Source organism: Diadema setosum, chromosome 14, assembly GCF_964275005.1.
Source record: "Diadema setosum chromosome 14, eeDiaSeto1, whole genome shotgun sequence".
Lineage (NCBI taxonomy): Eukaryota > Metazoa > Echinodermata > Echinoidea > Diadematoida > Diadematidae > Diadema > Diadema setosum.
This window is the reverse complement of record NC_092698.1, coordinates 32,461,816-32,475,992: the sequence shown is the minus strand read 5'-3', so window position 1 is coordinate 32,475,992 and position 14,177 is coordinate 32,461,816. Positions and strand designations below refer to the sequence as shown.

The 14,177-nt window shown below is 39.6% G+C and overlaps 1 protein-coding gene across 1 annotated transcript in view; it reads left to right on the top strand.

Annotated features, from left to right (window-relative positions):
• Positions 1 to 9,162: 9,162 nt before the first annotated feature.
• LOC140237608 (sulfide:quinone oxidoreductase, mitochondrial-like) overlaps positions 9,163 to 14,177 on the top strand; it is a 30,128-nt gene continuing 25,113 nt past the window's right edge. The window contains exons 1-2 of the mRNA XM_072317538.1: positions 9,163 to 9,287; positions 12,856 to 12,978. Of these exons, the coding sequence (XP_072173639.1) occupies positions 12,889 to 12,978 (90 nt within the window). The 5' untranslated portion in view covers positions 9,163 to 9,287; positions 12,856 to 12,888. The remainder of the gene's footprint in view (positions 9,288 to 12,855; positions 12,979 to 14,177) is intronic.

The window sequence follows — 14,177 nt, the reverse complement described above, 5'->3', positions numbered from 1 at the left end:
CGTACTATTTCGCTATTCACGATGTTAACCCCCTCAACGTGGAAAACTAGTAAAAAAGGCCAAATGCGAGGCCAAAATTGGCCTCGCATTTGGCCTCGCTCTGGAGGTGGTCTCGGCCGCGGCCGGGCCAAATGCGCGGCCAATTTTAGTCTGGCTTCCAGACCCTCTGCCCGTACTATTTCGCTATTCACGATGTTAACCCCCTCAACGTGGAAAACTAGTATAGTTTAAAGTGGTTTTGTCCTGCAAAGGATTTTTCCTTCGGCAAAGGCCTTTGCCCGAACGGCGACTTCGTCGCCACGGAATCCAGTTGGCAAAGGGTCTGAAAACCAGGCTATAACAAATTGCGTTTGTTTACAAGCAGAGCGCCACTACGACAAAATATTGAAAGGTTTGAGTTAAAAGCGCGGCCGAGCCCAGCAGTGTAAACGGACAAAATTGCGAGGCTCGGCCGCGGCCGAGCCCAGCCCCGCTTCAGTGTAAACGCCCAAAAGGCCAAATGCGAGGCCAAAATTGGCCTCGCATTTGGCCTCGCTCTGGAGGTGGTCTCGGCCGCGGCCGGGCCAAATGCGCGGCCAATTTTAGTCTGGCTTCCAGACCCTCTGCCCGTACTATTTCGCTATTCACGATGTTAACCCCCTCAACGTGGAAAACTAGTATAGTTTAAAGTGGTTTTGTCCTGCAAAGGATTTTTCCTTCGGCAAAGGCCTTTGCCCGAACGGCGACTTCGTCGCCACGGAATCCAGTTGGCAAAGGGTCTGAAAACCAGGCTATAACAAATTGCGTTTGTTTACAAGCAGAGCGCCACTACGACAAAATATTGAAAGGTTTGAGTTAAAAGCGCGGCCGAGCCCAGCAGTGTAAACGGACAAAATTGCGAGGCTCGGCCGCGGCCGAGCCCAGCCCCGCTTCAGTGTAAACGCCCAAAAGGCCAAATGCGAGGCCAAAATTGGCCTCGCATTTGGCCTCGCTCTGGAGGTGGTCTCGGCCGCGGCCGGGCCAAATGCGCGGCCAATTTTAGTCTGGCTTCCAGACCCTCTGCCCGTACTATTTCGCTATTCACGATGTTAACCCCCTCAACGTGGAAAACTAGTAAAAAAGGCCAAATGCGAGGCCAAAATTGGCCTCGCATTTGGCCTCGCTCTGGAGGTGGTCTCGGCCGCGGCCGGGCCAAATGCGCGGCCAATTTTAGTCTGGCTTCCAGACCCTCTGCCCGTACTATTTCGCTATTCACGATGTTAACCCCCTCAACGTGGAAAACTAGTATAGTTTAAAGTGGTTTTGTCCTGCAAAGGATTTTTCCTTCGGCAAAGGCCTTTGCCCGAACGGCGACTTCGTCGCCACGGAATCCAGTTGGCAAAGGGTCTGAAAACCAGGCTATAACAAATTGCGTTTGTTTACAAGCAGAGCGCCACTACGACAAAATATTGAAAGGTTTGAGTTAAAAGCGCGGCCGAGCCCAGCAGTGTAAACGGACAAAATTGCGAGGCTCGGCCGCGGCCGAGCCCAGCCCCGCTTCAGTGTAAACGCCCAAAAGGCCAAATGCGAGGCCAAAATTGGCCTCGCATTTGGCCTCGCTCTGGAGGTGGTCTCGGCCGCGGCCGGGCCAAATGCGCGGCCAATTTTAGTCTGGCTTCCAGACCCTCTGCCCGTACTATTTCGCTATTCACGATGTTAACCCCCTCAACGTGGAAAACTAGTATAGTTTAAAGTGGTTTTGTCCTGCAAAGGATTTTTCCTTCGGCAAAGGCCTTTGCCCGAACGGCGACTTCGTCGCCACGGAATCCAGTTGGCAAAGGGTCTGAAAACCAGCCTATACCAAATTGCGTTTGTTTACAAGCAGAGCGCCACTACGACAAAATATTGAAAGGTTTGAATTAAAAGCGCGGCCGAGCCCAGCAGTATAAACGGACAAAATTGCGAGGCTCGGCCGCGCAATTGAGGCCGGGCTCGGCCCCGCACTGTAAACGGGGTCTAAGTTGCGCTTCCATGATGTAAAGACTTCCTGAGTTTATCTCACTTCAGTGATGGGCCTTACTAACTTTAGTTTTGCACAAAATTAACACCATAGAAAAAAAAATTGCTTTACATGAATATAACATAATTTTGATAAGATGAAAAAATCTTTAGTCAACAGTTTTAATGATTGCAATTAGTACTTATAGGAAATGTATTGCAGCTGATCGGGAAGCAAAACTTGTGAGCCCGACAACCCCTAAATTATATATCAAGCGTATTTGGACATAATTATACACTTTATATCAATGTAATTAAACATGATGTGCATTTTACCACTTACGAATTGTACTTCCTAGCGTATAATGGTAATTCGTTTTGGAGGCTTCTCCTCAAACTACTTCCTGCATAATGACAGTTAGAATGATAGAGTTTCTTATCAACTTTAAACTTGATACTGAGTTATCATATTATTACATCCGCGTCACTGTGAAGATAAGACCATTACATACAGGCCTACATTAATGTTGTGTTCTTAAAGGACAAGTTCACCTTTATAGTCAAGTGGATTGAGTGAATGCAGCAATATTAGTAGAACACATCAGTGAGAGTTTGAGGAAAATTGGACAACCCGTTCAAAAGTTTGGAATTTTTGAAGTTTCTGCTCAGTCACTGCTGGATGAGAGGACTACTACAGCTTGTGATGTCACATGCGTCCAACGCCATGAGTAAAATATAAAGAGAATTTCACAAAATGTACTTTTTGAAAAAAAAGTGCATAATAATTATTCCTCGACTCGTCACTGACGTATGCTAAGAGTAATACTATTCCCCTTGCCTTCTAAAAGAGGGAAGTCAAGTGTTCTTTTATTATGTGAGAAAAGTGAAAATAATTATGTTGAATTTTCTTTATATTTTCTTCATACCGTTGTACACATGGTGACGTCACAAGCTGTAGCAGTCTTCTCATCCAAACTTTAAAAATTCACAACTTTTAAACGGATTGTCCGATTGTCCTCAAACTCTTGCTGATGTGTTCTAGTAATATTGCTACATTAATTCAATCCACATGTCTATAAATGTGAACTTGTCCTTTAAATTCACCACATAGTTTCAAAAACCTGCTGCGTGTAGCAGCCTCAACCCCACCCCCAACTCGAAGATTTGAAGTCAGGAGCTCCCACAAAATGACTTGCGGTATATACTTATGATATTTTTCTCTGGGCATGAAAATACTGTAGGATGCTTGATTACATATACTTCACACCAATGCAGACGTGAAATTATTATACTAGTAATGCATACGTGTGTGATATCGAATAAGATACTGTGTATACGCCATCTATGGATTCAGTGCGGTCGGAATAATTATATATTAGGTCCCTCTAGGAATAAGAATCGCTGTCGTATAAGTAAAATATGTAGAGCAAATGCCTGCTTTCCTGTGTTGAATCATAATACCCTGATCATCACGTATGTAGATTATGTGCCAAATAATATGCCATATCTTATGCCATATCTTATGGAATCCTGGCATGGGGAAACTGCTGTACAACTAGACTCAATTCTTTATTACTGATACAGAAAAGAGCTATACGGATAATTAACTTCGCCACATTTTTGGAACACACTAATGTCTTATTCTTTTCCAGTAGAACACTTAAAATCCAGGATTTATATCATTTCAATATCGGGTCATTTATGTATCAGTTAAACTCAGGTGGTCTCCCTGATGTGTTTTCTTCGATGTTCGTCAAAAATACTGAAGTTCATTCTTACCCTACTAGACAAAAAGATTCTTTTCATCTTTCTCCTGTACGGACCGTATCTGCTTTAAAAACAATAACCACTATAGGACCTAAATTTTGGAATGAGTTGGATAGAGAAATAATCCAATCCCAGTCTCTCTATTAATTTAAGCATAAACTTAAACTAGTTTTTCTGAATTCATATCTATAGCTATTCTTCAATCCTCCTCGACATTCTCTGATCATACTTCACATTACTGACATTATCGATTATGTAACATGTGCCTCGCTCGTGATTTCTGTATTATCTCCTGAACTTCTTTTGTACACATTTGGTATCTCTGCTATTGTACACTGCATCTGACTTGTACCTCGCTCGGGTGATCACGCAACTCTCAAGAAGTCTTGTGCCGCGGACATTGTTTTCTTTGTTTTTTCTTTTTCTTTTTACTTTTTGGCGTTTATATTTCTCCAATTCACAAATTGTCATTCCTTTAATTACATATACCAAGTAAGAAATAATCTCACATCCGCATCTGGGAATCTACACCCTACAAGCAATGCTTCTATGTAGATTCCTCATATTTCACATATTTTATTGTCTTATAAGCTGTACTTGACAATTCATCCAGGCTTTTGTATTGTGATGTTTATGTTTTATGTATTTCTTGAAATGTGGAATATGGAACAATAAAAAAACAAAAAAAAACCAAATATCTTATAATAGCAGTTTTCGACTGCTAAATTTTGTTTTCGCATTATTGGTAAACATTAGGTTCAACTTTGCACCTTTAATACTCGTGACACAATATTGTAACAGATGCTAAACATTATAGTGTCACACGTAAAGGAGCAAAGTGGAACCCATTTTCCTTGGAATATACGCCCACAAAAACCTTCCAGACCAAGATTCGATATCAATGACATCATCTGTCGATCCCTGTAAGGTATAGGGATTATGTTTAGCATAATGCATTCGAATGTATTACTTGGAATTCCATATACAGCTTGCATGTGTTTGTTGTATTAGTTTGAATTGTTTGTATATTTTTCCATCTGAGAAGATGGCTGTATAGCCCATTTCAGCTATGCAAAGCTGGTCTTTGATGGGGTCCAGTTGGCTGTGAGACGCGGGACCACTTCACCGAGTTAAACACCCTGCTCTTTGAATGAAGCAGGATCTTTTACGTGCATGAGTTGTAACTAGACTCTCTCACACACGGGACCTCCATTTCATGTCCTATCCGAGGGACAAAAAATATATGTGTCAACAAAAAGTGTCCATATATCGCAACTAATGAATATGATTAACAAAAGATATTGCAAGGAAACATGTAGCAAAACGAAAGTACACATCTTCCAAGCTATAGGAAGTTGACATCATCCGAGTTCAATTTCCTTTAAATTTCATAGAAGTTTTGACCAGCATTACAGTTCCCCTGAATAAATATTGTGTTACCCAATGGATGTTTAGGCAATTTTCAGTGGAGCTGCACGTAGGCCTATTGGCCTACTTTAAAAAAAAAATCGGATAAGGCAATTAAAGCGAAAAGAACTTTTGTATAGAAATATCCACAAGATAATGAAAGATATTCTATTCAACAATAACCGATCTATACTTTTGCCGAAAACAACGAGTTGGGTGATACGAAAAGAAAGAAAGAAAGAAAGCTTGCCGCTGAAGAGGATATTACGAGAATGAGGTAAGCTTACATCGTCGATCGAAAGCGAAAGCGTGCTATTATAAAGATAATTTTCTGTTAAAATGACAACCTTTTGAAGAGAAGTCACGCAATCGGATGGCAAGACTGTTCTATTTGAATTAGCGTGCAATGTACTTTGTTTCACTCGTGAATAGATTGCTGTTAAAGCCCATCATAATAAGTGTAAACTGTCACAAAGTTCGAGCTGTCGTTTTGAACATCTAATAAGATTAACCAAAGCAAATAGGGTTAAGTTTCATTCGAATTAGACAAAAAAATGAACTCATTATGAAGTAGTCATTTTTTTTTTGACAATGAACTGATTTTAAAATGATTCTGCTGATCTGTTTCCTATGATAAACACCTGAATATTCCGTTAAGTTTTATCATTCTCGTTTTTGCCTTGTTCCAATGAAAGAATTACCTTCAAATCCCCTCACAAAAAAAAAAAAAAAATGTGAGTCTGTGTCACCAGCAATAAGATATAGCACACACTGTGGGCCTATAGGGCTCACACCTATAAATAAAATGGAATGTCCCAGACCCCTTCACAATTTCGTACCAAAGATACCAAAATAAATGGAGAAAAAATAATTAAAAATCATTAATGCAGTTTGGCATAAAACTGAATAGCTGCAGATATTGAGTATGAATTCCTCTACAAACTACATTTTGGTTTGAAGATGAAAGCTTTTCTCGTGGAATTTGAAGGGACTATTTCATTGGGTGCGTGTACGGAAAATATGTTAATTTTTTTTTGAGTGACAAGAACTCGTAGTCTGGCTTTGCGGACCCTTGGACAGAGTTTGAGCCGAAAAAACCTGCCTTGGAAATTTGATGGATGACAGGGTATAGCTCACTTATCCAGGTTAGTGAAGATGAAACACCTCATTTCTCCCAGCTATTTTACAGATTTTTTTTTTTTTGAAATTTGAATTCTAACACATGTCTCTATGGGGAATTATTTACCCGTGTGAGCCCTATGGAGAATGCACGCAATGCACACAAGTCAAAGAGAAGTATTCATCCCATACAAACTCTGCTGGTTTATGTTGATCTAATCTGTCAAATCCATCCCTCCCCTCCCCCTACCCCCCCCCCCTTACCCCTCTCCCCTCTACCCCCCCCCCCCCCCAACTCTGCTTAACTACAATCTCTTTTCGTATTATGTTCTTGTGGTACTAGATCTTGGTAGAAACTATAATCAAGTCATCAGTATCACACAACTTTGAATGATTGTGTCATTTTAACGTATTTCTTTGTTTGAGCTATCACTGAAACAGCTCAAAATACATCAAGTTAATCTGTTTGATGAATAAAAGTGTTTTACAGTACTTTGTAGGCAATAAGGTAATGATGACACCCCCTTAATCAAGGATAACTACCTGCATCTATGTACAGTGAAACCCCGTTATAACGAGGTCCGTGGGACCGGCGATATTACCTCGTTATAACCGGTACCTCGTTATAACCGTACGCATCAAAAACAAAGAAAAACATAAGCATGACGTCATATACCCATCAATGAAACTTAAGAACATATCCTTTGCGTTGTTATTACACAATTATTGAGCGTTATTATTGAGATAATAAAGGGAAATTATTTGTGAATTAGACGAAAAAATAGGGGCTGAAATGATAATTCTTTATTGCAATTCTTGTTTGTTAAAGCTTTTTCTAAACACCAGTGCAAACAATTATATAGAGTAACATACAAGCCTTGTTTACCGTAACTTGCTAGGTATTTTTACGCTGTTTGTGCCCAGCGGGAATGCGATGATTTCATGAATCATTTCGGCTGTAATCTTGTACAATGTATGATCGTTGCGCCCAAATGGATTAAAAATGCGTTCTTTATTTTCTTCCGAAAATCTCTTCGCGTTTTGTACGACCGTTCTTGAAAAATATGCGACAGGATTGAATGTGGGAGGTTGTCATCCTTTTTACTCATATCTGTACCTGGTAGACCATTCTGAAAGAATTGTGATAATGAACAAACCCAGATCTATTCAAACTAATAAATGCGTTTGTTTCTTTTTCTGATTTAGGTTAACATGCGTCATTCAACTTTTTTTACGCTACTGTCACCTGGCGAGATCGCGATGATTTCAGAGTAACATACGTGCGTTGTTTACCGCTAACTTGCAAGGTATTTTACGCTGTTGGTGCCCAGCAGGAATTCGATAATTTCATGAATCATTTGGCTGTAATCTTATACAATGTATGATCGTTGCGCTCGAAGGGATTAAAAATGCGTTCTTTATTTTCTTCCGAAAATCTCCTCGCGTTTTGTACATCCGTTCTTGAACTGTTGAATGCGTTTGTTTCTTTTTCCGAGCACGGATTAAATAGGTTATCATGCGTTATTCAACTATTTTTACGCTACTGTCACCCGGCGAGATCGCAATGATTTCAATCAATATTTCTATGATGAACAAATCCAGATCTATTCAAACTAATACATGCGTTTGTTTCTTTTTCTGAACACCGATTAAGTAGCTTAACATGCATTATTCTACTATTTTTACTCTTCTGTCACCCGGCGGGATCGCGATGATTTCACTAATTATTTCTGCTTTGATCATACACACTCATATTTAAATTATCATTTGTGAAATGATAATGAACAAATCCAGATCTATTCAAACTAATAAATGCGTTTGTTTCTCTTTCTGAACACCGATTAAGTAGGTTAACATGCGTTACTCTAATATTTTAACGCTACTGTCACCCGGCGGGATCGGGAGCGATGATTTTATTATTTCGGCTTTAATCATCCAAACTCATATTTGCTCAAAACCAGCAAAAGAACAGTAAGTCGGAACTAAAATTGGAAAGGATATAATGATGAGTTGCACACGCATTCCAGTTGTCCATTTTTGGTCACAATTGTCGCTACATGAAAAGTTTTTGAATGCGTTATCTATTTTTTTCTCGTTGCGCTGTGGTCTGAACTCATATCACGCACGCGTTTCTCGCGAAAAAGAAAATCGAATGATTATGTTTGATAATTTAGTAGGAACATCGGAAGGTATTCCTGTGTCTTATCGCTCGATTAAGAAGAAAACATGGAAGGAACGGTTCTCTGCAAAACGGGAAAAGACGTGGATAGCGTGAATTCGGTTTTCAATGTTGCGTTTGTCGCGCGTTTGAAAGCGGCAATTTGGTCAAGAAATGGAACCTTGTTATATCCGATCAAATTGCTTATGTTTTTCTTTATCATGATTCACCGAAATTGTCCTCGTTATAACCGGAATCTCGTTATCACCGAACTCGTTATAACCGATTTGTTCTGCCATAGGTTTACACGCAAAGGAAAACGGGACCGACACGATCACCTCGTTATAAGCGGTTCCTCGTTATAACCGAACTCGTTATAACGGGGTTTCACTGTATTCATCTTATGAAAAACTAATCAAAACTGCAAGATTTATTTTTGAAAAAACTCCAAAGGGCATAATTTTCAAAAGTTTCTCTTTGAGAAATTTTATAACCCTTGAATGTGCAATTTCTCATATGATGTAGGGGCAAATATCATCAAAAACACATTTATGATGTTAAAAAGTCAAATAAGAAATATGACCTCCACTATAGTGCTACACAATCCACGACCAAATGAAGGGTGCTAAAGCGCCACCTCCGGGCCCGTGTTTTGGTAGGTTTCGTAACCCTGTGTTTGGAGCGTTGCTGTCCCGCTGCCGCTGTGCATCTCCTTTGACAGCTGGTCTTTCCCTACTGTTATTAATACACTTGACTGTATGTCGCCATCCCAAGATCCTTCCTTGAACTTGAACTTAGAGTTGAAGTCTCCTCTGGAAGAGCAATAATTTCCCTGGTCGTTGGAGTCCAGATTGAATGCTTTGCCGCGTTGCCATCAAAGGTTTGTGACCTAGGCCGTTAAAAAATGAGCTTTTTGTTGGTTTTGATACTGCTCTCTCAATTATGTGGCACACGGGTTGGATAGTAGGAGGGATGGGCTAGCTCTCGCGACCGAAGCGGGCGCGTCCAGACCACAGAACTCTTACAGACCCCCGCCGGGGCGGGGAGGTGTACGTGCTGCGTGGCCGCGGGATAAACGGGCATGGCCTGGGCTTGTTTATGATGAAGGAACCAAGGTTTGGCCTGATGTATTAAAAGCATTGAGTTACAGTAGCTCCATTTATGAAAGTTACTTCGTGTGAAATCGGAGTGCTACATGAGTTGTTTCGGTTTTGCCATCTTACCAGTGTCTTTGTGTGTGTGTGTGTGTGTGTGGGGGGGGGGGGGGGATGGTCGATGGTGCTTGGTGGGTACCCGTTACCAGTGCAGTTCGCAGTACAGTAAGTCCCATACACCCCACACTTTTGGCCTGTCTTTAATTATTACCGAACAGATAGTCTACGTACCGGTACCATATATATGGCTCAGCCTGCAGAGACTACAAAATTCCTCCTTTTTCTACATTGTGAGGTTTTACTATGATCATTTATTTTGCTAAAAGTATTTGAAGCACAAAAAAATCTAATATTTATCTAAAGGAGATTTCCGGCCTATTTTCAGACTTTTTACGTTTAAACAACTATAAATTTGTTATACTGAGTACATGCAATTGCAAGTTTCAGACTTTATAGTGATTGGAATAAAGAATAATATTCTCAATGTTTTACTCACAAATCACAATGAACAAGGGTGATGATGATATACATGTAGCAGCTTCACCATAAGAATGCATGAGTGTTTGGGGGCTCTCAAGGAAGTAGAGCAAAAAAGAAGAAAGCACGCATGCATAAATTCTAACCAGGTGACCTTGTTAAACAAGCTGTATTGTACTGGATTGCATTGCATCATTTCTGAAATACATGTATGTGAGTCCCGAGTCTTATTCTTGCATTCTTATGGTGAGCCCCCACTCACGCATTCTTTATATGGTGAAACTGCTACCTTGTTCAGTGTTATTGTTTTGGGTTTTCAGAGTATTGGTTTCTCTGCTCAAGAACCACAATTGATTCCACAAATCTAGATATGGAGCTGCCATGTACTACATGATGTGAAATTATGACAATTCCCTGGGCTTCCCCTTTAACAAGGAGGTGGAAAGAGAATGTCTACCTCCCTGTTATCTTTATTGTAGTTCTGAAGCTCTGGGGACCATTTCATGAAACTTTTTGTCAGTGATTTACACTGACAACTGTTAAAAGCTACTGAATTCCTTGCGTCTGATTGGCTGATAGCAAATTTGTCGGTGAAAACCTCCGACAAACTCGTTGATGAAACGCCCCCCTGGTTATTGTGGTATAAGATGAATGACTGAAATGAACAAAAAACAAACAAAAACAAAACCTCCTTAACAGCAAGAAGACAACATCAAAGTAACAAAATATTTAAGAAGCAAAGCTGTGGTTATGGTACATACAGTATGTCCTCCCCCCCCCCCCCCAAACAAAAAAAGTTACATTCAGACTTTTCACATTGATAAGTCTAAACAAGCTAAATGTTATTATTTCAGGGTATGAAACCATAACTTGTTACCTACATCTTGCAGAAAACCCCATGCAATTTGGTGTAATGGTCATGGAGAAATGTGGATCTTCGTAGTGGATGTCATGGGTTCATATCGCCCAAGTTTACCTCTTGGATGCTCTTGGCATGTATCCGTATAAACAATTTATTAAAGTATTTTGCTTCAAATTGACAAGGCAACCAACCAATGAATTTAAATTTTGTTCGTAACATTTCATCAATATGTGAGTATACAAATTTAAAAATAATGTAGATATTGCTGTCATGATCACCTTGAAAAAGAAACAGAAAGCCACAAAGGAATAAGACTTCAATTGAAAGTACTGTTTACCATTGGGAGCAGTGATATAAAAAATGTTTGAGATATCTCGTTTGATGCATATTATATGTGTAAGTCAGTTGAATCACAAAACATGAGTACCATAAAAAAAACTTTTGTAATAAAGCCTAAAACATAAGGAGATATCACTATTTTTCCCTCTAAACTGTAACTGTTGATGGTTTAGTCTAGAAACTTTTTTTTTCTATTATGACTGTTGTTCACATTATGTTTTATTAACAATGTTTAAAGGGAAGATAAACCCCAAGAACAATGTGGATTGAGTGAAAGCAGCAACATTAGTAGAACACATCAGTGAAAGTTTGAAGAAAATCGGACAATCGATGCAAAAGTTATGAATTTTTAAAGTTTTGATGTTGGAACCGCTGGATGAGGAGACTACTAGAGGTTATGACGTATGAGTGGACTACAATATCAAGAAAATATAAAGAAAATACTACAAAAATAAATTTTTCATGAAAATTACAAATTCCATCAACTTGATATTGACATATGTTAAGGGTAGCAATTATTCCCCCTGCTTTCTGAAAGCGGTTGGTCCACTGCTCTTTCATAATTCTAAAAAAGTGAATTTTTGTTGAATATCCTTTATATTTTCTTTGTATTGTTGTCCACTCATACGTCATATCCTCTAGTAGTCTCCTCATCCAGCGGTTCCAACACCAAAACTTTAAAAATTCATAACTTTTGCATCGATTGTCCGATTTTTCTCAAACTTTCACTTATGTGTTCTACTAATGTTGCTGCTTTCACTCAATCCACATTGCTCTTTGGGTTTACCTTCCCTTTAACAGTATATAAATACTGATTCAGATTTTTACATTGGTTGTTTCTATCCGTAACTCACATAATTAACAACTATTTTGAAGCACTGAAGCTAGGTTTTTGTTTCATCTGCATATGGTAAATAATGCCTTTAAGTCTTCAGTGAGTTAATGATTTCATTTTTTTTTAAATCATTCATTTTAACACATTGCAAATGCTTGCAAAACCAAGAATTTCTGCGTCCTTTTTATATCATAATTCATGTTTTATTTCTTTAAAAGCTGAAAATGAAAATAAACATGCAGTCACTTTTTCAAAAGATTTTTTTTTTATTTTTTTTAGAGAGAGAGAGAGAGAGAGAGAGAGAGAGAGAGAATACAATGAACAACTTGGTACATGTATTTGTAACCTTGGTGTGAACACAATGGATGATGCGTCTCCATACAAAACTTGGAGTGAAGGGACTTCAAAAGATCTGCATTTCTCTATGACCACTGAAGCAAATCGAAAGGGGTTTTCTGCAGGATGTAGTTTCATACCCTGAAATTGCATTTTGATTGATCACTACTTTTAAGGTTATTGTTGCAGCAAGTCCCATTGTATTTTTTTTGGGGGGTGGGGGTGGGGAACATACTGTACAGTGCCTCAGATCCAGGCAAAATGAGCTCTGTTGTGTTGATTTGCTCATTTTGTGGCATAGGAGATGTGGTATTCTCTGCATGAATGAGAAAGTTTCATTTCAAAACAGGTTCTGTGCAATGGTCTCGAGACAAATTGTGGCAAAAAAAACGAAACAATTGAAGATGTAAGCTTTGTATGTCTTGTTCTTGTTATCCTATGCCAGAAATTCTTGATTTAACACTTTGCTGAGAGAAACATGGGATTGTGTGCCAGAGGATCCACAATGGCTGCTTTGTTTCTTGGAAGACATGCGAGAGTTACAAGCCCTGCATTGCTATCTTCAAAGGTAAGCCATCATGGCAGTTAAAATACAGTAAAACCTGCTTTTAGTAACCACCTGCCTGTAGTGGCCACAAAATTTGCAGAACTTTTTACAGCAGTTAACATGTCAATGTGTATTACTTGTCTTCCAGGACCCCATACTCATATGAAGACTAGTTTCTTTGCCTCTCTTGGGAGGTTTTCATGAACTTGTGCCCTAACACAAACCAAAGAAATCTAAAATCACAACTAACTAGCTAGTTTCTCTATGTTTAACCTTGTGCAAAATTTTAATAACTTGCTGATCAATATGTTCTTGTCATGTGAAGAGTTGTGTTACTTTGTTGATGTGCAGGTTGGCTCATTAGAATGACAGACATAGATTTGATTTGATGCACTTCCTCATACATGTAAATGACATCATTACAGGGGTCGCACTTAACTCTTTTTTGAACTAGCCAGGCAGACTACTTAGAATCAATTTTGACACTGAAGCAATATTTTGGCTAACCAGACAGACTAGTAACTTCAGAATTTTACCATTTTTAGCTAGTCCGACGTGATTTCAGGTGGCCAATGGCCAGCGGACCATCGCCAATTTCGAACCCTGATCAAGTGAGTTGAATGTAGGTTTAATAGGCCTGGTACTAAAAACCATTATCTATCATAACTCAGATGTCTTATGCCCCAGTCACATAGACATCCCGGATCACCCGGGACCACCCCGGATCTGATCCGGGGAGAGATCCGTGTTGACGCCTGGAGGCCAACACGGCAACTTTTGGAGGTCAAAAACATGGGGCGTCATCCGGGAATTGCTGTGTTGGCAGAGCAATCTGGGGTGGTCCGTGTGGCTGCCGTGTAGCTGCCGTGTTGATCCATGTAGATGCCGTGTTTGTCCATGTAGACGCCGCGCTCTTCCGGCCTTATCCGTGTAGCTGCTGTGTTGATTCCGTGTATATAGTCGTACCAAAAGCCCGGATCTCCCCGGATCTTCACGTATGTCCCTGGATCACTGTGTAGATCCTTGAGCATCCGTGTTATGTGACTGGGGCATTAGACATCAATTGAGTAGAAATGTTGCCTATTGATAAGTTTGGCATTTCCCCAAAATGGAAAAAGCCTGGAAGTGTGTACTTGGAGCATTATCATGCTATACAATATCTGATATATACTAGATTTATTCAGGATTTTGTATATTGAGCATTTTAAAGGCACAATTTA